General features: G+C 59.6%; 4 protein-coding genes across 12 annotated transcripts in view; 3 read left to right on the top strand and 1 right to left on the bottom strand.

Moving 5' to 3' along the window:
• NLGN3 (neuroligin 3) overlaps positions 1 to 12,520 on the top strand; it is a 43,229-nt gene extending 30,709 nt beyond the window's left edge. For all 6 annotated transcript variants that reach the window (XM_086756325.1, XM_086756324.1, XM_086756321.1 and 3 more), the window contains 4 exons: positions 597 to 746; positions 2,410 to 2,595; positions 8,573 to 9,362; positions 9,790 to 12,520. In XM_086756325.1, coding sequence (XP_086612451.1) covers positions 597 to 746; positions 2,410 to 2,595; positions 8,573 to 9,362; positions 9,790 to 10,627 — 1,964 coding nt within the window. In that variant the 3' untranslated portion in view covers positions 10,628 to 12,520. The remainder of the gene's footprint in view (positions 1 to 596; positions 747 to 2,409; positions 2,596 to 8,572; positions 9,363 to 9,789) is intronic.
• A 4,031-nt stretch (positions 12,521 to 16,551) lies between these two features.
• On the top strand, positions 16,552 to 19,588 carry GJB1 (gap junction protein beta 1). Of its 2 annotated transcripts, none has more exons than XM_086756223.1 (2): positions 16,552 to 16,632; positions 18,579 to 19,588. In XM_086756223.1, exon 2 carries the CDS (start codon positions 18,591 to 18,593, stop codon positions 19,428 to 19,430), a length of 840 nt encoding a protein of 279 aa, XP_086612349.1. In that variant the 5' UTR covers positions 16,552 to 16,632; positions 18,579 to 18,590; the 3' UTR covers positions 19,431 to 19,588. The 2 variants fall into 2 exon arrangements, with proteins under 2 accessions (XP_086612349.1, XP_010126015.2); XM_010127713.2 differs by lacking the exon at positions 16,552 to 16,632 and adding an exon at positions 17,828 to 17,882.
• A 792-nt stretch (positions 19,589 to 20,380) lies between these two features.
• LOC104485385 (gap junction alpha-3 protein) lies at positions 20,381 to 21,526 on the top strand. Its single transcript, XM_010127716.2, has one exon. It carries the CDS (start codon positions 20,387 to 20,389, stop codon positions 21,281 to 21,283), a length of 897 nt encoding a protein of 298 aa, XP_010126018.1. The 5' UTR covers positions 20,381 to 20,386; the 3' UTR covers positions 21,284 to 21,526.
• Positions 21,527 to 21,883: 357 nt separating this feature from the next.
• The window catches only part of ZMYM3 (zinc finger MYM-type containing 3), a 33,891-nt gene continuing 32,123 nt past the window's right edge, over positions 21,884 to 23,651 (bottom strand). For all 3 annotated transcript variants that reach the window (XM_086756384.1, XM_086756386.1, XM_086756385.1), the window contains one exon: positions 21,884 to 23,247. In XM_086756384.1, coding sequence (XP_086612510.1) covers positions 23,049 to 23,247 — 199 coding nt within the window. In that variant the 3' untranslated portion in view covers positions 21,884 to 23,048. The remainder of the gene's footprint in view (positions 23,248 to 23,651) is intronic.

Genomic DNA, 23,651 nt, shown 5'->3' with positions numbered 1-23,651 from the left:
TGGGCACTGGGGTGCCATGGGTTCACATCCAGGCAGCCATCAGGTTTCTGCCTTCCCAGGGTGGGGTGGGAGAGCCACGCGTTGGAGCACCCATCAGGGCCCCTCCCCGCCTTCCAGGTCCTGCACACCCCCATCCCTGTCCCCCCTGCAATGCCAGCTTCCAGGACTCCCAGAGCCGATGGCTTGGGTCCAGCCAAAGACAGGTCATGGGGCTGCATCCCGAGGCTGGACTCTGCAATTCCCACCTGTAACAGAGGTGCCACTGGTCTGGCTCCCACACTTGGCCAGAGCCCAGCTCCAGGGAAGAGCAGTCTGGTCCAACCAACATCTCTCCTGCATGTGCTGAGACCCCTGAGGGGACAGCAGTGTGGGGACAGCACAGCGGCTGGCGCCACCCAGAGAGGGACTGATGGGGTTGGTTCAGTGGTCGTCGGCTTTGGAGGTCCACACTGTGACCCCAAGGAGAGCTCTGGGTTTGGCTTCTAAACCCCCTCCCTGGTCCTGGCAGCTGGCATTGCCCTCGTCCTTGGTCTGCCTGTCGGGCAGGGTGCTGCAGCCATCAATGGGGTACTGTGTTTAACCACCTCTCCTTCCAGACATCCGGGACAGCGGGGCCAAGCCGGTGATGGTGTACATCCATGGTGGCTCGTACATGGAGGGAACAGGGAACATGATAGATGGCAGCATCCTGGCCAGCTACGGCAATGTGATTGTCATCACCCTGAACTACCGCGTCGGAGTGCTCGGTATGGGCTGGCCAGCATGGGCTGTGCTGCCAGCATGGCTGGGCAGCAGAAGCCCCCACGGCTGACCGGGCTTGAACCAGCTGGGAAGGGGGCAGTGGGGGACGTGGGGCTTGGTGGGATGGGGCTGCACTATGGGAGCTGCCTGTGCCCTCTGCCCTGGCCACCAAGTGGCGTGCCATGTGGGAGTGGCGGTTGCAGCGTGGTCTTTCTCCTGGCACTGGCCCCCTCAGGCTCATTTACACAACCTGGCTCAGCTGAAAGCAAATATTGGTCTGTGGTTAAATAAATAATAAATGTGTTTACCCAGCATCTCCTCCTGAGAGGTCTCGGAGCTGTGAGCTGCCAGCACGTACTGCCTGGCTGCCCCTGGGGACCCAGCAGCTCCCCTCCCTGGGCATCGGCTGCCTCCAAGCTGGTTGAGCTGCTGTAGACACCCACTGCGGCCTGGCTGTCTGCAGAGGGGGTCACCGAAGGATGTTGGGTGCTGTATAGAGGATGGCAGTCCCATTTTCATGAGCACTGGTGACCTAGAGAGGTGAAATGGGGACACAGGATCAAAAGGTAGTGCAGCCCCCTGCCTGCTGCAACAGAAACCTCCGGGGTCTGGGATATAGGAGACTTGCCTGGAGCATCACTGCTGCCTCCCCTAGCTTCAGGGAGAACAAGGGGTTTGGGGAGAGCACCTTCCCAGCTAAGTTGCTGGCAGAGCTGTTCTCCCTGGGCAGCTGGGCTCCCGGCCAGTAGCCAGGGCAGCACATCCCTCTGATGGCCTCTGGACCCCATAGTCTCTTGGGGAAGATGGCAGCTACCTGGTTGAAAATAGCCTTTCAGTAAAAACAAGCCTAATCAAAACATTTCAATATTAAAAGACAGGCCTTTAAGACAGATAGGTGCAAATTTAAAAGACATAAGTCACAATATGAAATAAGAATTAATGCTGTAGTCACCTCCATGCTGCAGCATGCTCGGCCAGAGCACCTCCAGTGCTGAAGCAGTGCCTGGGCCGCTCCCTGCCTGTTGGGGTTACCCACCTGGATTTTACCTCAGGACCATGGTTTTGGCTTCCTGCTTCGACTTAGAGCATATGGAACACTGATAACTTATCTTGGGTGTTCCCCCTTGCTATCGAAAGCATTTCTCAGCATCTTCCTCACAGAAAGCTTTTGTATTTTAAGCTGCAGTCTGTTCCTCTCTGCCCAGCCCACCTCCTTACATTTATAGAGCCTCCTCCAGGCCACGCTAGTCCACGGAAAGCATTGGCTGTGGATGCACTCAGCCTGCCTGCAGGCACAGATGCTTTCTCAGCTTTCCTTGGAGCATGCATGAGAATGTCTTGACTCGTTATTAGCACAGGTGGTGGTAAGGGTAGGACAGGGCTTCATGCCCATCCCCCTGTCACTGCTTGCAGTTTGTTGGAGAGGGTCCCCAGGGCTTGCAGCTGCACTCACAGCCTTTTGCTCCTCTGTGCCATGCAGAGGGTGACTGGACATCGGTGGTGTCCCTCCTCCAGCCTAGAGCTCACGGGACTCTCTTATTAGTGGAGTCCCGTGTTGTGGTCAGAAAAGGTCCCATAGAATCTCCCCTAGGCCTGGGGAAGGTGGGAGTGGGAGGTCAGGACACTCCCTCCTTCCTCATCCCTAACTGGGCTCCCCTTGGCCTGCAGGGTTCCTGAGCACAGGCGATCAGGCTGCCAAGGGCAATTACGGGCTGCTGGACCAGATACAGGCGCTGCGCTGGGTCAGCGAGAACATCGCCTTCTTTGGGGGAGATCCCTTGCGCATCACTGTCTTCGGCTCTGGCATCGGTGCCTCCTGCGTCAGCCTGCTTACCCTCTCCCACCACTCTGAAGGTAGGTGCCAGCTGTGCCCAAGGCTGCAAGCAAGCACCCTGCTAACCTGGGTTAGGGAGCCTGCCTGGGTACCGCCAGCCATCCTAGCAAAGTCAGGGCTGCTTTTTAATTAGTCACTGGTGAGAGCCTCACCCAGGGCTGGGAAGCAAAACCTTCTCATTTTGGGCAGGGAGAGGCCAGCAGCAGAGCACATGGGAGCCAGGGATGGAGCTGGTGCTCCCAGCACGCAGGGCTGCAGCCTGGTGCTAGCACCTGGGCATGGGGAGAGGTCGGAACCCCTCCTGCGGCACCATGCCCAGGGACCCAGGCTCACCCATGTGCAGGTGTGGAGGGGGTGTAGGGCATTGTGCAGGACACTAGTAGGTGGAATCACACTGGGAGGTATTCATACTGGAATAGAAGGGAAGGCAGACCTGAGCCTGGGCCTCCCCAGGCCCCATCTCGCGAGACTGGGAGAGCTGGAAGTGCTGCAACTGGTGAAACACAAGTGGAAGTGATATGATTGATATCTGTAAATATAGCAGAGTGTTTACTCTAGATAAAGAAGGAATTATTTACACTAAAAAATTGTGCTGGTATAAGAGCGAATGCATGTAAACCACCTGCAAAGACATTTGCATTGAGTATTGGGGGGAAAAAAATTGGACCATAGGAGTAAAGGCGTTCTCGATAAACTTCCTAACAGAAATCGCAGGAGCAAAGCCTGAACTGAATGTAGTCCACAGGGGACCAGCCTGACAGGGGCTTGATCACGGGGGCTTCATATGAGGATGCAGCCCTTCTTCCAGTACTGTGTCCACAAGTGTGGTGCAGGGGAGAAGGAGGATATGTATGGGCGGTGGACATGGGCGTGAGTCTGCACCTCAGAGACACACACAAAATTGCACTTTAAGATGTTGCTAAGAGGTGCAGCCCTGCTTAATAGCCTGGGAACTGCACAGGAGCAAAGGAAATCTTAAGAACTTCAGAAGGGCTGATGGCATGGCAGAGGGTGTATGGGAGGAGGCTGGTGCTGACCAGGCTGCCAGCAAAGTTGGACAGCCTTCCTCTGGCCCTGGGAGCCCTTGATGGACTGATTGCTCCAGTATTGAAAGCAGGAATTATCCCAGCCCAGGCTACTGCAAAGGTGGCTGCACCAGCACCAGGATCACAGTGTGCTTGGTAGTATTTGATGTGGAGGCTTGCAGGTGCTGCAGGCAGCACAAGGCTGCATTAGCTGTGGTGAGAGGTCCCAGAGCCCCTGCTTGTGGAAGGTACTGAAGAGCAGCACCAGACCTGTCAGGGCTCATAGGATGCTGGCAGTTCACCATGAAGTCAAAGGCAAGCCCAAAACAGCTCTTTTCTCCCATGTTTCTCCAGCTGGTCTTTTGGTTAAATTTGCCTGATTCTGGTGAGCCCACCCCCATGCAGAGACCCATCACCATGCTAGGCTCTGCTTCCCACTGATGGCCCTTCCACAAGGACAACAGTGGGGCTGACCAGCAGCCCACACCTCCGCACCCATCCATGCTGCCCATCATGGGGCCCAGCGGTTGCAGCTGGCTGCCAGCTTCTCCTCAGATGGGCCAGTGAACTGAAGTGGAGAGACTGAGACATGCTGCCATGGCCTACGGGATCAGAATATGCCTCCTGGGTGGTGAGATATCGCAAGTGAGCTCTGGAGCCCACCAGTGCCCCATGCTCCCTCTGTGCCAGAACCCATGGCACCAACCCACCCTGTGAAGAGTGCTCCTCATGGTGGCTGCTCCCACCACTGGGCTCCCCTTGGTGCCTCAAGGACCAGAACTCTGGTGGATGCTCTGTCCATAGACCTGACAACAGAGTCATTCTGGACCTGGTGGGCAGCTGCTTCCCAAAAGCTGGCAGCTTGAGTGTTGCTACATTAAGTCCATAGTGGTCTCTGGTCTTCCATGACTGCCTCACAGCCTGCTGGCTCTGCTGTCACTGTCACCGGTGCCCTGCCATGTTTGAGTAACACAGGGATAAACAAAAAGACAGGTAAAACTGAAGTGATCTAGCCCTGGCAGTGTGTGTGGAGCTGCTGTTACCCACTCAGGACATATCTGTTCTGGGTAAGGCGCTTTTCCTGCCACCCCAGGATGCACAGGACACTTGTGCTCAGTCCATGCCCCTGCCTGAGTGCCCAGTGCCTGAAGTCAGCCCCTCTGTCATGCTGCTTCCCCTGTGCCAGCTCCTGAGAAGCATGGTCCTGGGGCTGTTGCCCTATCCTCTTCCTGTGACCTTTCCGGGACATGGACCTGTTGGAGTGAGTCCAGAGGAGGGCCACGAAGATGATCAGAGGGCTCCTATGAGGACAGGCTGAGAGAGTTGGGGCTGTTCAGCCTGAAGAAGAGAAGACTGCAGGGAGACATTATAGTGTCCTTCCAGTACCTTTAGGTCCGTGATACCTTCTCTTAGAGGCCTACAAGGAAACTGAAGAGGGACTTTTGACAGGGCATGTAGCGATGCGACAAGAGGTAGTGGCTTTAAACTGGAAGAGGGTAGATTTCAATCAGACATAAGGAAGAAATTCTTTACTGTGAGGGTGGTGAGGCGCTGGCAGAGGTTGCCAAGAGAAGCTGTGGATGCCCCATCCCTGGAAGTGATCAAGGCCAGGCTGGATGGAGCTTTGAGCGACCTGGTCTAGTGGAAGGTGTCCCTGCCCAGGGCAGTGGCATTGGAACTGAATGAACTTTAAGGTCCCTTCCAACCCAAACTATTCTATCATCCTATGATTCTTTGACTTGGACAAATATTAACAGGTATGAGAATACAATAAGCTCAAGGACATAGAAAATGTGAGCTGCTGCTACAGAGCTGCTGCCAATATTGCAATGCCAGAGCAAGGCAGGACCAGGGCTGCCCTCACCACTTCTGGGGCTCCATGGGTAGGATTCCCAGCTACCCAGAGCCATGTGGGGCAGGCAGCAGCAATCTAGCTGACAGGAGGAGATGCTTTTGACAGCTGAAGCCAGAGGAAGCTTTGCTTGTGTTAGATGGTAAATTGAGCAGTGTGTAGGAAAGGAGCACAGGTAGATCTTTGCAGACTTGTTTCTGAGCAGAGGACAGGGCAGGGGATGTTTTGCGGGCCTCACATGGCCCCCTGGGGCTGCAGGGGCCCGTGTGAGGCTGTGCCATCCCTGCGTAGATACCTAGGGCTTTGTGTGCCCTCCTGCTCTTGTGCAGGCACCCTGGGCAGCATGGGCACAGGGCTGGGGAGTCTTTTATAGGCTGAAATCTCCTGCAGAAAAAGGGTTTTCTCAGCCCATATGGAGTGTGAAAGGCCAGAGAGGGGATGCTGGGTGTAATGCATCCATGATGCTTCTTAGGGTGCTCCTCTCCATCACTGGAGTGCCTAGGAGGCAGGCAGGGATTTCATCCAGGAGTCTCCTCTCTGGGATTGGGTGCTTCTGGCAGGGCAGCCCCAAGGCTGCAGACTGGTTTTCACGGCCAGACCGTGACAAGTCTTTGGAAGCAGTACTGTGTGCTTGGCTGCCCAGGTGGCCCTGATCACTTGTACAGGCTTAGGATGGAGGGAGCAGGGATGGATTGGAGGGGCTGCTCCCTGACTTTCCAGCCATGAAAAACACTGTTGTGCCAGTATAGCGCATTTCAGGTGACACTGGGCTTTCTGCCACTAAACCGTGCACCTGTGTGCCATATCCTTTGCTGCCTCATCCAGTCCCAATGCCTATGGACTGGTTCTTCCTGCATCGCAGCGATTCTGGGTGCCTGACACCCTCACTGCTGTGACAAGGGAGCTGCTGCCGGCTGTAAATTCTGTGAGGTGGGAAGGGAGCACTCAGTGCTGCAGCCAGTGTCTCATCAAAGCAAATGGCCATAAAATGACCTTGAAAAAACTCCTGCACCAGAGCACCCCCAGGGATGGGGCAGCTGGCTCAGGAGCACGGTGGGGGGCTGCACAAAGATGCAGCCTGCAGACCAGGTGAGTTTGTTTTTATTGCATCAAAATAAAACTCATAGTGATCAAGAGCTATTAATGAAGCTGCTAATTTGTGCCTTCTCTGCCAGGTGCTGTGAGAGGCAGACACTGGAGGCTGGTGCAGCGCACGCTGTGTCTGGCTGCCAGGGAGACCCACGGTTCCCCTGCCAGCCTGAGCCTGTGTAGGTGGGTGGATTCTTCACCAAAGTGCTTCATCTCTCCCCAGCCAGACATGCCAGGGCAGGAGCAGTCACTGCTGAGCAAACCTCAGTCCCACTGCTTGGCTCCGCTCTGCCATGGCAGCCAGCTCTGCAGGACATGGGGTGCATCGGGACCCTCACCTCAGAGGGGAACAGGCAGAGAAGGCACAACTGCATCCTCCTGCCTGGGTCCCAGCAGGCTCTGGGGTGAGCTGCAGGGTGGTGATGCCTCTCTAGACACCCTCCCTAGGGTGCTTGTCGGGCTTCAGCTGGATGCTGGCATGGAGGGGGAGGATGCGGTAGGTCTGGGCTCTCACAGACTCCTGGGTCCTCCTGGGTCAGGACATGGCCATGCAGAGATACAGTGAAAGGGCTCCATCAGGGACGTGAACAGCTGTTGGTGATGCCAGCTGCCTGGGCTTCCCTAGGCAGGGGCAGGCAGGGGCAGAACCTAGCCCATTAAGTCTGTCTGGGAAGTGATGCTGCTGGCAGGGAGCAATAGCTGCTGCTGGAATGGTGTCTCATGGGAGCCAGGGAACTCCCATCCTGGCTCTTTGGCAGGTGGATGATGGCACAGAGCAAGCAAACCCACAGCCAGTCTCCAGCCGATAGGCTGGGTACGGCTTTCTAGGGCATGGGGAAGTGACAAACAGAGCTTGTGACTGCTCTTTGTCTCAGCTCATGGGATGGTACGTCAGGTACTTGGCAGAGCAAGGACTGTGTGTGCAGACAAGAGCTATTTTCATGGAGGCCAGGAGCCAGGAGCGTCCGAACACTTCTGCTGCAGGAAGATGCATGCTCCCAGGGGGTCTCCCGCAGGCACTCCACGTTTCAGGGGGCTGGGGGCAGCCCTGTGGCCACCACACTGTTGCACCAGCACCGTTTGGGGATCATCTGAGACAGTGCCTTGTGGTGGGTGAGAGCCAGAGTCCGGTGAGGTGCAGGAGAGGGCTGGCCAGAGAGCAGGGACCCCGGGGTGCACCCCGAGCCTGGCTGCCTTTCACTGCCCCGGAGGACTGGCTTCCTCACTGCCCTTTGTATTCTGAGCACAAGCGCCATTGACATGGGGCTGGAGCTCAGCCACACATTCCTCTGCCTGGGCCAGGGCCTTTGTGGCCCCATTTTCCAGGGTGAAAGTCCACTCCCTCTGTGTTCCCCGTGGCAGAAAGGCCCTCTTTGTGCATCTGGCAGCGTGCTCCTTCGGGCAGGATTGGCATCGAGCAGCCCCAGCTGGGCAGGAAGCGGCAAGGAGGGGGGTGAGGGGGACCCTGACAAAGCAGTGGGGTGGGACATGCAGGGTTAAGTGTCCCCGAGCAGACGTTAACCCTCCCGCTGCTGACAGCCTGCAGCCGGGCTCTTCAGTGAAGCCAGTGCCAGCCTGGACTGGAGGATGGTGCTGAGCCGGGGGCACCCTCGGGGCTCAGGCAACACATCCTTGTGGTGGCTAGGACAGTGCGGGCTGCTCAGCAAAACCAGGCTGTGATGAAATCACGACCTCTCTCCCTGCACCAGGACATCGGGATGCCTGCACATCCACTGTAATGGAATCCTCAGGGAGCAGAGTAGCCCTTGGTTGCTGCCAGGAGCACCCACTGCATGCCCAGCTGGCACACTGCCACCCTCATGGTGGCCCTGAGCTGACCCCTCCGTCTGAGCCTGGCTCAGCAGGCAGCATAGCTTGGGTCAAGGCCAGGCACGTCTGGAGCACTGGGTCCTCCCAGGGGTCCAAGGGCATTGATGCCTTCTCCAGGCTGCATCCTGCACTGCGGCACTGGGGTGTTGGAATGCCATTCACCCCACCGTGAGCTTCCTCTGCTCATTGCATGTCTTGCAGGTCTCTTCCAGAGAGCCATCATACAGAGCGGCTCTGCACTCTCTAGCTGGGCAGTGAACTACCAGCCTGTGAAGTACACCAGCATGCTGGCCGACAAGGTGGGCTGCAATGTGCTGGACACGGTGGACATGGTGGACTGCCTGCGACAGAAGAGTGCCAAGGAGCTGGTGGAGCAAGACATCCAGCCAGCTCGCTACCACGTGGCCTTTGGGCCGGTAATTGACGGGGATGTGATCCCAGACGACCCGGAGATCCTGATGGAGCAGGGCGAGTTCCTCAACTACGATATCATGCTGGGGGTCAACCAGGGTGAGGGGCTGAAGTTCGTGGAGGGCGTGGTGGACCCTGAGGATGGTGTCTCAGGCAGTGACTTTGACTACTCGGTCTCCAACTTTGTAGACAACCTGTATGGCTATCCCGAGGGCAAGGACACCTTGCGGGAGACCATCAAGTTCATGTACACGGACTGGGCTGACAGGGACAACCCCGAAACACGTCGAAAGACTTTGGTGGCCCTCTTCACTGACCACCAGTGGGTAGAGCCGTCAGTGGTGACAGCCGACCTGCATGCCCGCTACGGCTCCCCCACCTACTTCTACGCCTTCTACCACCACTGCCAGAGCCTGATGAAGCCTGCGTGGTCTGATGCAGCCCACGGGGACGAGGTGCCTTATGTGTTCGGGATTCCCATGATTGGCCCCACAGACCTCTTTCCCTGCAACTTCTCCAAGAACGATGTTATGCTCAGTGCTGTGGTGATGACCTACTGGACCAACTTTGCCAAGACAGGGTTAGTGGGGATGGGTACTGTGCCTGGGGGATCTGCATTCACTGCAGCTGCACCCCTTAGGAACTGTACTGTGCTGAGGGGGTGGCATGCCTGGTATTGGACACTGAGCCCCTTATGGCCAGAGGTCTGTGTACTGCACCTCCACTGGGGTCAGGGCACAAACCACACAGAGAGAGTTGAGAGAGTGGCCAGCCCCCAGGACAGGACCCAGCCAAGCACAGGGGTGGGGAGGTTGGTTGGTTTTGGTTATTGTGGGTGACACTTGACCCAGGGTTGGGATGCTGCCCAGTCATGCAAGACCTTTCACCAGCCCACCCTTTGCCACCACTGGCAAAGGTCCCCCCGCCCTCCATCTCTACGTCTGGCTCTCCCTCCTCACCTCTCTGGCTTTTCCCAGTGCTAGCTCTATTTCGCTTGTGTTTTGCAGGGACCCCAACAAGCCTGTCCCCCAGGACACCAAGTTCATCCACACCAAGGCCAATCGGTTTGAAGAAGTGGCCTGGTCCAAGTACAACCCCCGCGACCAGCTATACCTGCACATTGGGCTGAAGCCACGGGTACGTGACCACTACCGGGCCACCAAAGTGGCTTTCTGGAAGCACCTGGTCCCCCACCTGTACAATCTGCATGATATGTTCCACTACACCTCCACCACCACCAAAGTGCCGCCGCCCGACACCACTCAGAACTCCCACATCACCCGCCGGCCCAATGGCAAGATCTGGAGCACCAAGCGTCCCGCCATTTCGCCTGCCTACAACAGCGAGAATGGGAAGGAGAAGTGGAGCCCGGAGCAGGAGGCAGGGACCCTGCTAGAGAGCCCCCGTGACTACTCCACCGAGTTGAGTGTCACCATTGCTGTGGGCGCCTCCCTCCTCTTCCTCAATGTGCTAGCCTTCGCTGCCCTCTACTACCGCAAGGATAAGCGCCGGCAGGACACGCACCGACAGCCCAGCCCCCAGCGTGGCGCCGCCAACGACATCACCCATGCGCCTGACGAGGAGGTGCCCTCCTTGCAGGTGAGCCAGGGGCACCATGAGTGCGAGGCTGTGCCAGCCCATGACGCCCTGCGCCTGGCTGCTCTGCCTGACTACACCCTCACCTTACGCCGCTCTCCAGACGACATCCCGCTTATGACCCCAAACACTATCACCATGATTCCCAACTCACTGGTGGGGCTGCAGACCCTGCATCCCTACAACACCTTCACCGCCGGCTTCAACAGCACAGGGCTCCCACACTCACACTCCACCACCAGGGTATAGCTGCCTGCCGCTGGCGCACACGCATGCACGCACGCACACGCACGCAGCAGACATTGGCAGAGGGACCGGCAGGGCCAACAGAGCCACTGGACGGAGGGGCAGTGCCCATGGATGATGTGGCACCGAGCCTGGAGACCTGCGTGGCCGGATGCCCTGCTCTGCCCCTGGCGCTTTCTTTCATTCCTGTCTAACTTTTGAGAAGTACTTTGACTCTCCCAATTCCCAGCCGGAGGTGCAGGGGGGACACGGCATAGCCTGTATGACCATGCACCAGCACGGGGAGGCAAGTGGGACCCCACTGGCAGTGGCCATGAGGCTCCTTGCGAGGCGATTGCATCCCCAGTGCTCCGCCCACTGACCACCCTGGAACTGTCAAGGAGTGAGGCCAGGTATCCCTCTCGGCCAGTGCCCTGGGGAGGCGGCTTGGTATCCCAAGTGCCCTGGAAAAGGCTCCTTCACTATGTTGAGAAGTGGGTCTGGGCCATGGTGCTACAGGCAGAGGGAGTGGGCAGGGTCCAGGGACCTGGCCTCATGCTGGCTGTGGGCACTGGGGCTGATGCCAGGGGTTGAGGACCCCGGGGACCCTGAGAGCCGGGCCCTGAGCTGGAGACTTGGCACCTCTGCCCCTCTTTGCGCTCCAGAGAATCTCTTTTGTGTCAGTCGTTTCTCTTTGCAGAGACGTTTTTTAAGCAGATCTTTAGTTCTTTACACACTAACGGAATCGCCGCGTTTTGTCCTTTGTAAAGATTTTAAAACCAAGTGTTCTTGATATAAAATAAAAAGCCAGTTAGAAGCCAGCGTATGCGCGCGGTGCTGGCCCCCCGCAGCCCCCGCATGCCGTGGGTGGGCACCAGGTAGGGCACTGCCTCCTGTGCCGCAGGGCCGTGATCTTTTCTATTTTTGATATTCTCCCTCCTCTGTCGCCCATGCCCACCTATCTCAGCCAAATAGCTTACCCAACGGCCCTCCTGCGAGCACCCCTCGCCCCGGCCCGCTCTGCTGCCACCACTGGCCAGAGCCACCCACTGCCCCACATGGGCACCATCCGCTGTGAGCACCACCTCCCCACCTCATCAACCCAGGGTAGCCCCCCCAGCACCGCATCCCGGTGCTCCCCACCCTGCCCTGCTCCCTTGGAAGCATCCCACATCCCTTCACCACTGCTCTGGGGCAACACTGTGCCCTCCCTGCCCATGACACTGCCCCAAAGCAGAGCCAGCAGTGTGCAGCCTGAGGCAGGGGTGGGCAGCGCTGCGGGGCTGGCAGGAGCAGGGTGAGCTGTGCACCAACAGCGGCTCTGCCTCCTACCTTGCTCCTGCTGTGACCTTTCCCCCATCGTGGGGTGACCCCAGCTCCAGCATCCGGGGCGTGCAGCTGGTATAGATGCCTGGGCAGGGGCCACTGTGGGTGATGCAGCCTGCTTGGGGCTGGGAGCACCCACTCCAGGGCTGAGGCACCTGCTGGGCTGGTGACAGCCACTGAACTGCATATGGCTGCGGCTAGCGGGGCTTCAGGAGAGGGGCTTCCATGCAGCTGGGAGTGGAGAAAGAGCTGCCTCCTGGGCAGCCCACCAGGCACCCCAGTCTCAGCCCCTGACAGTGGGTGCTGGCACCCCAGGGCTTGGTGAGGCAGGAGGAAGGGACGAGTCCTTGCGGGGACACCATAGCTCAATCCTGTGCAAGACAGTCCGGCTGGCAGACGCTGCCCATGCTGGCAGCCGTGACGCACCGGTGCTGGCTGGCACTACTGCCTGGGGCCAGCGCACCATCAGCCCTGCACCCTGCCCCGGCTCCCGTCTCCGGGGGCGTGAGGGTGCTCCTTGGAGAATGTATTTATACCCTGTCACCCACGCAGAGTAACAAATTCAAAATAAAACAGAAGGGATATTTTTAATAGTGGTGTGTCTCGCCTCTTCTTGGAGCATGCAGGGGCTGGAGGCTCCCGGGCTGGGTGGGGTGCCTTGTGCTGGCTCAGGGTCTAGCTGTGCCTGCTGGCAGAGGGTCTGGATGGTCCCTGTGTCCCTGACACCCACCTCACAGGGGCAGTGGGAGGACCCCGGTATCACCCCACCAGGTGAGGCTGCTGGACCCTGCTGCAGCACACATGCAAGCCAGCAATATGCGACCCACGATCGCCAACATCAAGAGCCATGGTGGGGTGGGGAGGGGTATCCCCCCTTATGCCCCCACCCTTACGGAGCCCCCCTCAGAACTGGGACTCCATGTGAGAATTCATCTGTCCCATGGTCCCTGGCCCCCCCAACCCGCCTTTCCCAGCTCAGTTCCCCTCCCCCTGCTTGCCAACCAGAAAAGCTGCTAGTTTCATTTCTTTTTAATATAATTTCAACTGGAGTTGCCATGGAAACCAGGCATGAGGCTTGAATCACTTCCAGGCAGCATGCAGGCAGGGGAGCCAGGGCCGAGGCCCTGAGGCAGGGAGGCTGGGGGGCAGACAGGCGACAGGTAGGGGGGCTGTGGGGGAGGGCTCTGCCCTGCTCTCCTGGAGGCCCCTTGCAGCTGCAGTGCCACTCTGCACAGCACCATACTCCAGCCCCTGCGTTGGACTCCCTCATGGCCCCTGGTGCTGCTCAATGTGGGGGTCCTGCAGCCCCTGCCAGCCCGTGCCCTGTGTCCTGGAGCTGCAGCACATGGCAGGCAGCGTGGGCATGGCCTGGGGGGCACCAGCCTGGGACTATCCCAGGGCCCTCACTACGGGGCAGGTGGAGAGGGTGGCAAAGGTGGTGGAGGCAGGCAGCATGTCGTGCTGTGCCATCCTGCCAAGGGCAGGGATGCTGCAGAGTGCCTGAGACGGGTAGCAGCAGAGCTGGGCTGCAATGGGCCATTGATGGGCCTCCTGCCCAGGGCATGGGGCTGCATTCCCCTGGACTTTTCCATGCCTATGGGAAGAGTTGCTCCCTGCAGGCTCTCTGGGCAGGGAGATGGCTGCTCACCCTGACCCCACAGCCCCATCCAGCACTGCCCCAAATGCTGACCCCTCTGGTTTGACCCACCTGGCAGCCCTATGACCGCAGTCCCAGGGCCCTCCCTTGCAGCTGCTGGGTGCACCTGTTTGGTGACTGTCTGCAAGAGGACAGGCCACATCAGGCCATAGGGCCAGGTTTCCATGGAAATGCTAGTGCTCTGCAGCACAGCTCCAACCAGCCACCTTGCTGTGGTGTGAGCAGTGGGGCCAGCCCTGCCTGGCAGCCAGTGGCCCATCCCAGTGATGGAGACATCACTACCAGCTGTCCTTGCTGTGATGCCTAGTGCCGTCTTGAAGGGATATGCCTTTCTGCCCCAGAACAGGGGCTTGCCTTGCCATTCTATCTCCCCTCCTCATCCTTGCACAGCCCCTGCTGCCTGCTGTCCCCATATGGCAGCATGGATACCCCAGCTAGGACCCTAAGGGCAAGCTGGTGACGGATGACACCAGCTGGCTATTATCCTAGTGCCTTTGCAAAACTCTCGAGACTGCCATCTCTCCAGAGTGTCCTTGATCATCAGCAGTGTTTCTTTGGAGACCTGGCAAAGCCCAGGGGACTGTGTCCTGGAGGGTATGTGCAGTTAACATCTGTGTGACAATTGTGGGACATCCTCAGCTTCAGGGGACATGTTTAGGGCTGCTGGCAGAGAAGTGTAATGGAACTGAACTGCAAAGCTGTCCCTAGCATGGGGAGGGGATGAATGACCTGTGCCTGGTCCCCACCTACTCCAGAAGCCACTGCCAGCAAGAGAGCAAGGATGCTGCTCTGCACAGCAGCATCACCTGGACAGTGTCCTGTTCCCCGCACCCCTGCTGCACCCAGGACATAGGACAGCAGACTTGCAGGCAGGCAGGAGAAGCCATTACGCCGTACTCTGCAACCCCCTCTGTCTGGTGCTGCAGTGGCACAAAGGATTTCTGTGCCTCCTTGCTGTCAATGCCCTTCCCGGCAGAGCTGACTCAAAGCAGAGGGGTTTGTCTTTCCAGGGGCAGCAGCCTGGATCCAGGGATGCCTGTGCTGCCGTCAGCCCGAGCCTGGAAGCACGGTGGCCCCTGCACCCCAGCGGCCATCCAGGCTAGTGGCCAGGCTGAGCCACGCAAGGGACCACGGGCAGGATGGCAGGGGAAAGGGGGCTCAGAGGGCCTGCTGTGCCTGGCAACAGAGGTGTTTCAGTGATGGCTGGCCCTTGATTTCCTCCATCTTACCGACGCAGGCTGTGAAATCTCTGACTCCAGCAAGGTGCCAGCAGCTGCGTCACCCTCGTCCCGCAGTATGGATGTTGGCTCAGCCCTGCCCGGCTCATCCCCGTGTCAGCATTCGACGCGCCCACGTCCTCAAGCTCTTTGCTGCAACTTCAGACACCAAATTAACCTCAGGATTAACGTCATGTTAATGTTAAAAGCCTGCTCGCCGAGGGGGCAGTTCCCCGAGCACTGGAGGCAGCGCCGGACCCGGCGGCTTCGTATAGCCTATCCTTGACCGCTGGCTTCCGCACCGCAGTTTTTCCTTACCGCAAACCGGCGGCGGTGCTCGCCCGGCCGCCCGCCGGGCTCGGAGACTGCTCGCGCCCCCGCCCGCCCCCGGGGCTCCTGCTCCTCGCCTCCCTGCCCGGTAAGGACACCGGACGGGCACCAGGCTGGACAGCAACGCCCTAGGGCCCTCCTCCCTCTTTCTTGTTATTTTTCCTACATTTTTCTTATATTTTGAGATGGAGACCCCCTCCTTGAGCCCCCCGCGTTCAGCCGCGGGCGGGGCCGGCCGCACCGCCCCCCGGCTCGGCCCCGCAGCGCCACCTGCTGCCGCGGCCGGGCGCAACCGGCACTGCGGGCGGCGACTCCCACCTCCCGCCCGGACCCGCTGCCGGAGGCCCCGCAGCGATCCCCAAGCCTGGCTGCTGGTGCCCCCTCAGAGCTCCCCCTGGCCTATCTCCTGGAGCGCCCCCAGTGCTTCCCCCCACTTAGCCCAGCCCACAAATCACCTAGTGGCCACCCGTCTGCACCCCCCAGGGGACCCCCAGTGCCACCCCCCCCCCCCAAGCCTGACTTCTTCAGCCTGGCCCATAGTGCCTAGTCTGCCCCCCCACCTCCTCCGGGCAGAGACCCCCCCCGGTCCCGCGGCGCCTCCTGGGCCCCTGGTGCGCGGCCAGGGCGGTGCCGGCCGCTGCGGCCGCTCCCGCTCCCCTCCAGGCCCTGCTGACTCAGCCGGCCGCTTATCACGGGCAGAGATTGCAGCCCCGGCCTGCCTCACCCGTACCGCACCCCCGGCCATTCTCGGCCACTCACTGCCCACTGCCCCAGCCGCGCTGCGGCGGGTTCCCCGCCGCCCCACAGTGCCACTCTGCCATCCTCATGCTGGGGACAGAGCCACCGATGCCATCTTCATGCAGGGGACAGTGTGCGGGGTCCTGCAGCCCAGCACAGGGCCTCAAAATGCAGGGCTGGGTCGCCATGTCCTGGTGTGCTGTGGGGCCATGCAGGGTGCTGAGCGGCTGGACCTTGGAGTGGGCCATCAGCTGGGTTAATTGTTGACAGGCTATTTGTCTTTCACAGTTAGACTTTTACACATTAAATCTGGGTATTGGAGGCTCCCTGGGGACCAGCCGGCAGCCTGGAGCAGCAGATCAGGGTGCTCCAGGTGCTGGGGGTGCCCAGAGCTGGGGAGGCCTCTCCATGGCGCATGTGCTTGGGTGGGATGTGGCAGGGAGGATGCTCACAGCAGGGCCAGGGGGACTCAAAGAGCTCCCACAGGGACCAACCTGGGGGGCTGGCCTTGTATCAGTGCTGTGGTGGCCCCTGGGCTGTCCCCAGGGGATGCTCAGCCACAGCAGTGGGTAATTCGGTGGTGTGAGCATGGGCCGGACACACCTGCAGTGTTTACTTGGCAGGGAGCAAGTCCTGGAAGGAGCCAGGCTGTTTGGGAGGGGGTGGGTGACGCGCCAGAGTGCAGTATAAAGTCCAGGGTGCTGCACTGGAGGCTGCAGCTGCTGCGCTCCCTGAAGAGCTTTACCTGTCCTGGTGCTGAGGTGAGACCCTGGTGGGCATGGCCCTACTGCGGGTGTGGCCGCATGTCCTTTAGCTGGGGGGCACTGGGGGGTCCAGAGTGGGGGCCACAGAAGTGCTCAGTTGTGGGCCAGGGAGGGCAGAGCTGGCCCCCATGGGGGGAGTAGGGTGAGGAGCAGAGGGCAGCCTGGGCGCTGGCTGCCCTCCACGCAGCTTCACTGAGGGATCTTTGCCCACCATCGTTTGTGCAGTTCCAGACGCTTGCACTCTGGGCAGGGGGTGGAGGTGGCATTTGGGATGGCATTGTTGCCCTGCCACCCTGTAAGCCCCAAGTCGGTAGGTTTTACTGGATGTGCTACTCCCCACTTGAGGCTAGGGACAAAACCTGAGAGGCACAGTGCCATTCCCACTGGAATGGGGCACAGCATTATGGAGTGGCTGGGACATGGACATGGGGGATCTGCAAGCACAGGGGCTGTTACCACCACCAACATGTCCAAGCAGTGGGGCAGTGCTAGTGGCCCCTCATCCCAGGAGAGCAGCACAGCTCCTGTGGCACACGGCTCTCAGCACTGAGCATAGCCCCCTTTAGCACACAGCCAGCATCATCCCGGAAGACTCTTTTCCATGTCCCCAGTGGGAGAGGGCACACACAGGGCATCTCCCACAGCCTCTCAGCCATTGCTGCTGGCACCAACCCCCTGGCAGCAGAGCCTTGAGGGGATAGCGGGACTCACAGGGGCTGTACCCAGCACACCTAGCCCCACGGGTCCCCACGTGGGAAGCAGCCAGACCCCAGCTCTGGTCACAGTGCTCCGTGCCATTCATGTGGCTGCGCCATTCATCCTGGAGAAGGGACCCCTGGGCAAGTGTCCCCAAGTGGCCGCCCAGCATGATGATGCCTGTAGTGCAGGTCCCACCCAGCAGAGCAACGAGCACCCCACAGCTGGTGGTCAGGGGGGACTGTGGCCATGGTCAGCATGGGGTGAGGTGGGAGCGGGTGTGGGGCCAGGCAGTGGGAATGCAGCACACAGGCACTTTGTTTGGCTGGGGTGGGCGGAAGTCAGGGCGTTGGATCTGAATGCTGAAGTGTGTTGTTCAGGGGCCAATAAAGGCTCCATTGTATGTAAATAGTTTATAAAGCAGCATATGACTTCCAGTGCAGGGCAGTGGTGGATAGAGGAGGCAGGCGGAGCGGAGCTCTCCTGTGGGAGACATGAGACGTTAGAGGGGCCATTGGGGGCAGCTCACGAGGACCATTCCTCACCGGCAGGTATGCGCCACCAGGACCCTCTACATCAGGGGCAGCCGGAGGGCAAGTTCCAGCCCCCCAGCCTCATGCTTAGGGTGGGAAGCAGCTCCCGGGGCTGCTCAGTGTTGGCGGGTGGCCTCAGCAGGGCGGGGGTCTGTGCTTGGGGTGCAGGGTCACTCCATGCTCCCCAGGCGGGGATGGCTCTAGGAGGGTGGCAATGCATGGCTGCACGGGCAATCCCTCTGGCTCGAGGCTCTCCAGCCCCACTCCTGCAGGGAATGGCGGGATGAGGGCAGGGAGATGCTGGTGCAGAGGAGCCCACGTAGCTCCCTGGGTCCGTATCTAGCCAAAGAGTTCAGCACCGGGTGCAGATCGAGAGTTCCTGCGGAGGTCTGACAGCTTCACCCCCATTCTTTGCAGTAGCAGTGGGTCAGCATCCCCATGCCAGTGTGGGGTGGCAGGACAGGAGCAGCTGGCACTGCAGGGCTAACAGGTCTCCTGCCTGCTCCAGCCAAAATGCTGCCCTGAGCCAGTTCAGCAGTGGGAGCCATGCTGCTGTCCTCCCATCTGCCCATCCTGCTGTTCACCTACCAGGGCTATGGCAGCCAGTTGCTCCCAAATCCCTCCTGGGGCTGCTGCCACCAGGACCGGGACACAGTGGCTCAGACAGGGGCCCTTCCCACTCCTAACACCATCTCTCACTGCTCGCTCCTGTAGACGAGAGGAACGATGAACTGGGCTGGCCTCTACACAGTGCTGAGTGGAGTGAACCGCCACTCCACTGCCATCGGGCGCATCTGGCTCTCCGTCATCTTCATCTTCCGGATAATGGTGCTGGTGGTGGCAGCTGAGAGCGTCTGGGGGGATGAGAAATCTGCCTTCACCTGCAACACCCAGCAGCCTGGCTGCAACAGCGTCTGCTATGACCACTTCTTCCCCATCTCCCATATCCGTCTGTGGGCCTTGCAGCTCATCCTTGTCACCACGCCGGCCCTCCTCGTGGCCATGCATGTGGCCTACCAGCAGCACCAAGAGAAGAAGCTGCTGGTGATGACAGGGCACGGGGACCCCAAGCACATGGAGGAGGTGAAGAAGCACAAGATGCGCATATCGGGTTCTCTGTGGTGGACATATGTCTGCAGCGTGGTCTTCAGGCTCCTCTTCGAGGCCGTGTTTATGTACATCTTCTACATGCTCTACCCGGGCTACCAGATGGTGCGGCTGGTCAAGTGCGAGGCTTACCCCTGCCCCAACACTGTTGACTGCTTCATCTCCCGGCCTACCGAGAAGACCATCTTCACTGTCTTCATGCTGGTCACCTCCAGCATCTGCATCATCCTCAACATGGCAGAGCTGGTCTACCTGGTAGTGCGGGCCTGTGCCCGCCGAGGCCAGCACAGCTCCAACCCCTCGTCAGGGAAGAGCTCCTTCTACGGGCACAAGCTCTCCTCCGAGTACAAGCAGAACGAGATCAACCAGCTGCTGACGGAGCAGGACAGCTCCCTCAAGGACATGCTGCGCCGCAACCCCGGGATGCAGGAGAAGGGCGACCGCTGCTCTGCCTGCTAGGGCCAGCACCATGGGGGTCCCAGCCCTTGCCCCTGCCCCACAGCCAGCCCACAGCTCTGTGCTGTCCCTGTCCCATGGATAGCATACTTCAGGCGCCGGTCCAACCTCCCAGATGGCCAGGAGGGCATCTCAGGCCATTAAATCTCCATTCTCAGGCACTGCCTCCTTCCTTTCTGCTCCAGCTGCAACGTGCTGCAGGCTGGGGTGCCAGTGTGGGGTGCCCACCCCTGCACTCTAGCCCACCTGGGTGCACCAGGGCCTGTGGGGGCTGCAGTACCCAGGCTGGGCTGGGGCCATGGCTGTGGTGCCCTGGCAGCCGGCATGCAGGAGTAGTGACCCCTGGGTGGCATTGAGCAAAGTCCAAGGGCTCACGCTTCCCCAGCACCAGCCCCTGCAGCCCCAAATATATTTAGAAAAGTGCCCAGAACAAAAATAGAGGGAAAAAGTTTCCCTAGTGGCTGTTTCATCTGCCAGTCACAACAAAAACCAATGAGGCACATAGCTGCCTTGTGCCCCAATAACCCTGCGCCCCGCCGTCAGACAGACAGAGGCAGTAGAACTGTCTGCATCCCGCTGAGGAGCCAGGGACCAGCCAGGAAGGGGCATCACAACATCCCACACCGCCTTGCTGAGGGGAGCCGACGGCGTAGGAGCACTGTCCTCTGCCTCACGCACCTGCCAACGGTGAGGTGTCCCCACGCCGGATTCCCACCATGGTGTCCCTCACAGTGCTCCCAGTGTGGCAGGGCTGCTTTCTGCCTGAGATCTTTGCTCCCACTGCCCTCCTCATGACAGGTTAGGGGGTCCCATGGGACGCAGGGTGTGGACATGTCACGACAGCCCTGGATTGGATCCTGCATGCCTGCCCAGCTGGGGGATGGGGGGGGTGGTTCGACAGGTTGTGGGGTGGCTGTATCTGGAGGACAACTGTCTTGCAGGGCGCTGCGGCACTTGCCATGGGGGACTGGAGCCTGCTGGGGCAGCTGCTGGAGAGCGCCCAGGAGCACTCCACAGTGGTGGGGAAGGTCTGGCTCACCGTCCTCTTCGTCTTCCGCATCCTGGTGCTGGGGGCGGCTGCTGAGCGGGTCTGGGGTGATGAGCTGTCTGGCTTCTCCTGTGACACGCAGCAGCCTGGCTGCCAGAACGCCTGCTACGACAGCACCTTCCCCATCTCCCACCTCCGCTTCTGGGTCCTGCAGATCATCTTTGTCTCTACCCCCAGCCTTGTGTACCTGGGCCACATTCTGCACCTGGTGCATCTGGAGGAGAAGGCACAGCAGCAAGTGGCAGCACGGGCTGGCAGTGGGGCCAGGCGGCAGCGCCCCAGGCCGCCTCGGCTCCCTGCAGGAAACACACAGGGACGGGTCTGCATGCGGGGGGCCATCCTGAAGACGTACATCTGCAATGTTGTCTTCAAGGCTCTCTTGGAAGTGGGCTTCATTGTGGGCCAGTATGCCTTGTATGGGTTCCAGTTGAAGCCTCTGTACACCTGCAGCCGCTGGCCCTGCCCCAACACTGTCAACTGCTACATCTCCCGGCCCACTGAGAAGACCATCTTCAACCTCTTCATGCTGGGGGTAGCCTGTATGTCCCTGCTGCTTAACTTGGTGGAAATCTACCACCTGGGTCTCACCAAGTGCTGGCGGGCACCAGGTCCTGAGTCCCGCATTCTGCCCAGTCCTGGTGGCCCTGCAGGGCACCACAGCACCCACATCACCCTGCCCAGCAGTGGCAGCCCCGTGGCTGTTGGCAGACCCTCCCACAGCCTGGTGCCCCTGGGGAAGGTGGGTGCATGGCTGGGGGTGGCCAGTGGGTCCCATGAGAAGGTACGAGTAGCAGACCTGGCAGTGTGAATGTGGCCTGCTGAGATGCTCAGAGATGGGTGATGCACGGGTGGCCACAGTTGTGGTTCTGTTTCTAGGCCCTACCAGGCTCATGGCATAGACTCCATGGCCAGCACAAGAGATGGGCATGGCTCTGGGGACATGGCCTGGCTGCTCCCTGCACTTCTGGGAGTGGCAAGGCTGAGAGTGGGGCCTGTCTGGGGTAGGGGCCTGTCAGCCCTGGGGTAGAAAATAAACACCCACTATACCTCATTCGACTCCTGCTCTGCCCACGGGCACCGCGGCATCACTCTCTGACCAGTTTGTCCCATGGACACACTGCGTGGCCAGGGCAGGGCCACCATTGGGTTGGGCTGGAGTCCTAAGGGCAAGGGACGGGCAGGGAGAAGCAGGGCAGGGACAGGCAGGGCATGCGAGGCTGGCACCAGCAGGCATGAGGTCAGGGGCCACCCCAGCATGCCAGAGCTGGCAGCACACCAAGGGCCAGACAAGGTAGGAAGCACAGGCAGGCAGGGATGGACAGGAGTGAGGTGCACAGCTGCAGTAGGACACTGCTTCTGTTCTCCTGCAGTCCCCACCCTGCCCAGGGGGGAAAAGCAGGGGCTGCCAAAAGTTTTCTGCATCTTTATTTGAAATGAATGGTTTCCAGAGACACAAGGTTAGTCCTACCACCCTGGCATCACTACAACAAGACTGGTGAGTGGCTCACTCTCCACATGGACACAGAGAACAGATGGCCACAGGCCAGGGCCCAGAACAATATATACAGGCCCAACAGGAGACCCATGTACAGCTCAAGAAAACTGTCTAGAACACAAGGAGGGGCAGGAAGCAGCAGGGAGCGGCACAGCTGGAGCCAGGCTCACCCTACACAGGGTACTGGCACCCACTGCTTTGGGAGGGAGGGGGAGGCCAGGCAGAGTTCCTCACTTCTACCAGTGGCTGCCCGAGCCCCCAGCCAGAATGGAGGGACCCACCGATGGCACCTTGCACCAAGGAGGGGTTTTAGGCCAGGACAGGGGACAGTGAGAAGAGAGGGGCAGCTCTGGCATAGACCTATCTCCATCAGTTTTCTACCAACTCAGAAAACATTGACAAAATTAAGGGAAACAGCCCAGCTGCCTATGAGTGAGGTGTCCCTGTGGCAAGGTCGGGTTTCTGCCCTTACATTCCAGCAACAGCTCCCTCCACTCCCCGCAGCCAGCTCAAACCTCTCCCACCCCTGGGAAAAAGCCCTCCCAGCTCGCAGGCTGCAGGTGGTCCTTCTCCCCCAGCTTGAAAACACCATCTTGCCGCAGCAGCAGCAGAGCCACCTTTCCTGCCATGGCACCTGTAGCCTTGAGCAGATGCTAAGGGAAGGGGGAAGTAAAACCCTCAGGGCTGCTGGTCCCAGATGATGCTCTGCCATATTGTGTGGTTCCTGCCCTGGGGCAGGGGGAGAGGGGGGTAGTGTCAGGGCGGGAGGTGGAGGGGGACAGGGCTGGGCAAGGGGAGCTGCCCCTGGGGCTCTGCTACCCCTGTGCTGTGGGGACAGGCCCTGGGTAAGACAGCTCACCCAGCAGCCAGGACAGGAGGCAAGGCTGAGCACAGGGGCCACATATGTAGGAGAGGCCTGTAATGAGCAGGATGGGATGTCCAAGTCTGGTAGTGATGAACGGACAGCACTACTGCAGCACTGTCCCCTCCCACACTGCACAGCCCCCACCCTGCAGCAGGAGACAGGGAGACAAGGCATCCAGGGCTGGAGCACAGGTAGCCTGGCAGCACCTCGCTCTTAGTCCATGTCATCTTCCAGGTTGCTGAGACGACTGTGCTCCTCATAGATCTCCCTCACAGCCAAGATGCGGTTCAGCATGCTCTCCAGCATACTCCGGTCCATGGGGATGACCGAGTACCAGAGGGGGGACTCGGCAATGCATGACCGTTCAGGCTGCAGGTAGAAGACATCGTTGCGGCTCCGCAGACTCTCGGGACTGTAAAGAGAGAGGAAGGTGAACCCTGGTATATCAGCTCCAGGACCTCAGAAAACCTGGCCTGCCCTCAAGGTTATCAAGGAGGGCTCAAAGCTTGTCACAGCCTCCCATCCTTCAGCAGGACAAGGACACAAACTGAGTCTGCAGCTCCTTGCTCAGGAACAAAGCCCCTAACTGGCCAAGCACCAGGACTCACATGCACACTCCTGCCTGTCTGGAGAGGTGCAAGTAGTGGAAGGGGTCAGAGAGAAGCATTCTCTCAACCATGGTCTATACAAGCAGTGCAGATCCTAGGCAAGGCTTCACACTCAAGTACAAATCTTTGAAGAGCAGCAGCCACTCCACAGGGTCCTGCTAAAACTGAGAGGTGGCCCCAAAATGGCACATGGCCCTTCTCAGAAAAA

The sequence above is a fragment of the Chlamydotis macqueenii genome, chromosome 11, assembly GCF_036417535.1.
Source record: "Chlamydotis macqueenii isolate bChlMac1 chromosome 11, bChlMac1.mat, whole genome shotgun sequence".
NCBI lineage: Eukaryota > Metazoa > Chordata > Aves > Otidiformes > Otididae > Chlamydotis > Chlamydotis macqueenii.
The sequence above is the reverse complement of the archived record's forward strand: the minus strand, read 5'-3'. Positions and strand labels throughout refer to the sequence as shown.

Bases quoted from the DNA above. Each gene is read 5' to 3' on its own strand.
- GJB1 (XM_086756223.1), top strand. From the start codon at position 18,591: ATGAACTGGGCTGGCCTCTACACAGTGCTGAGTGGAGTGAACCGCCAC.
- LOC104485385 (XM_010127716.2), top strand. From the start codon at position 20,387: ATGGGGGACTGGAGCCTGCTGGGGCAGCTGCTGGAGAGCGCCCAGGAG.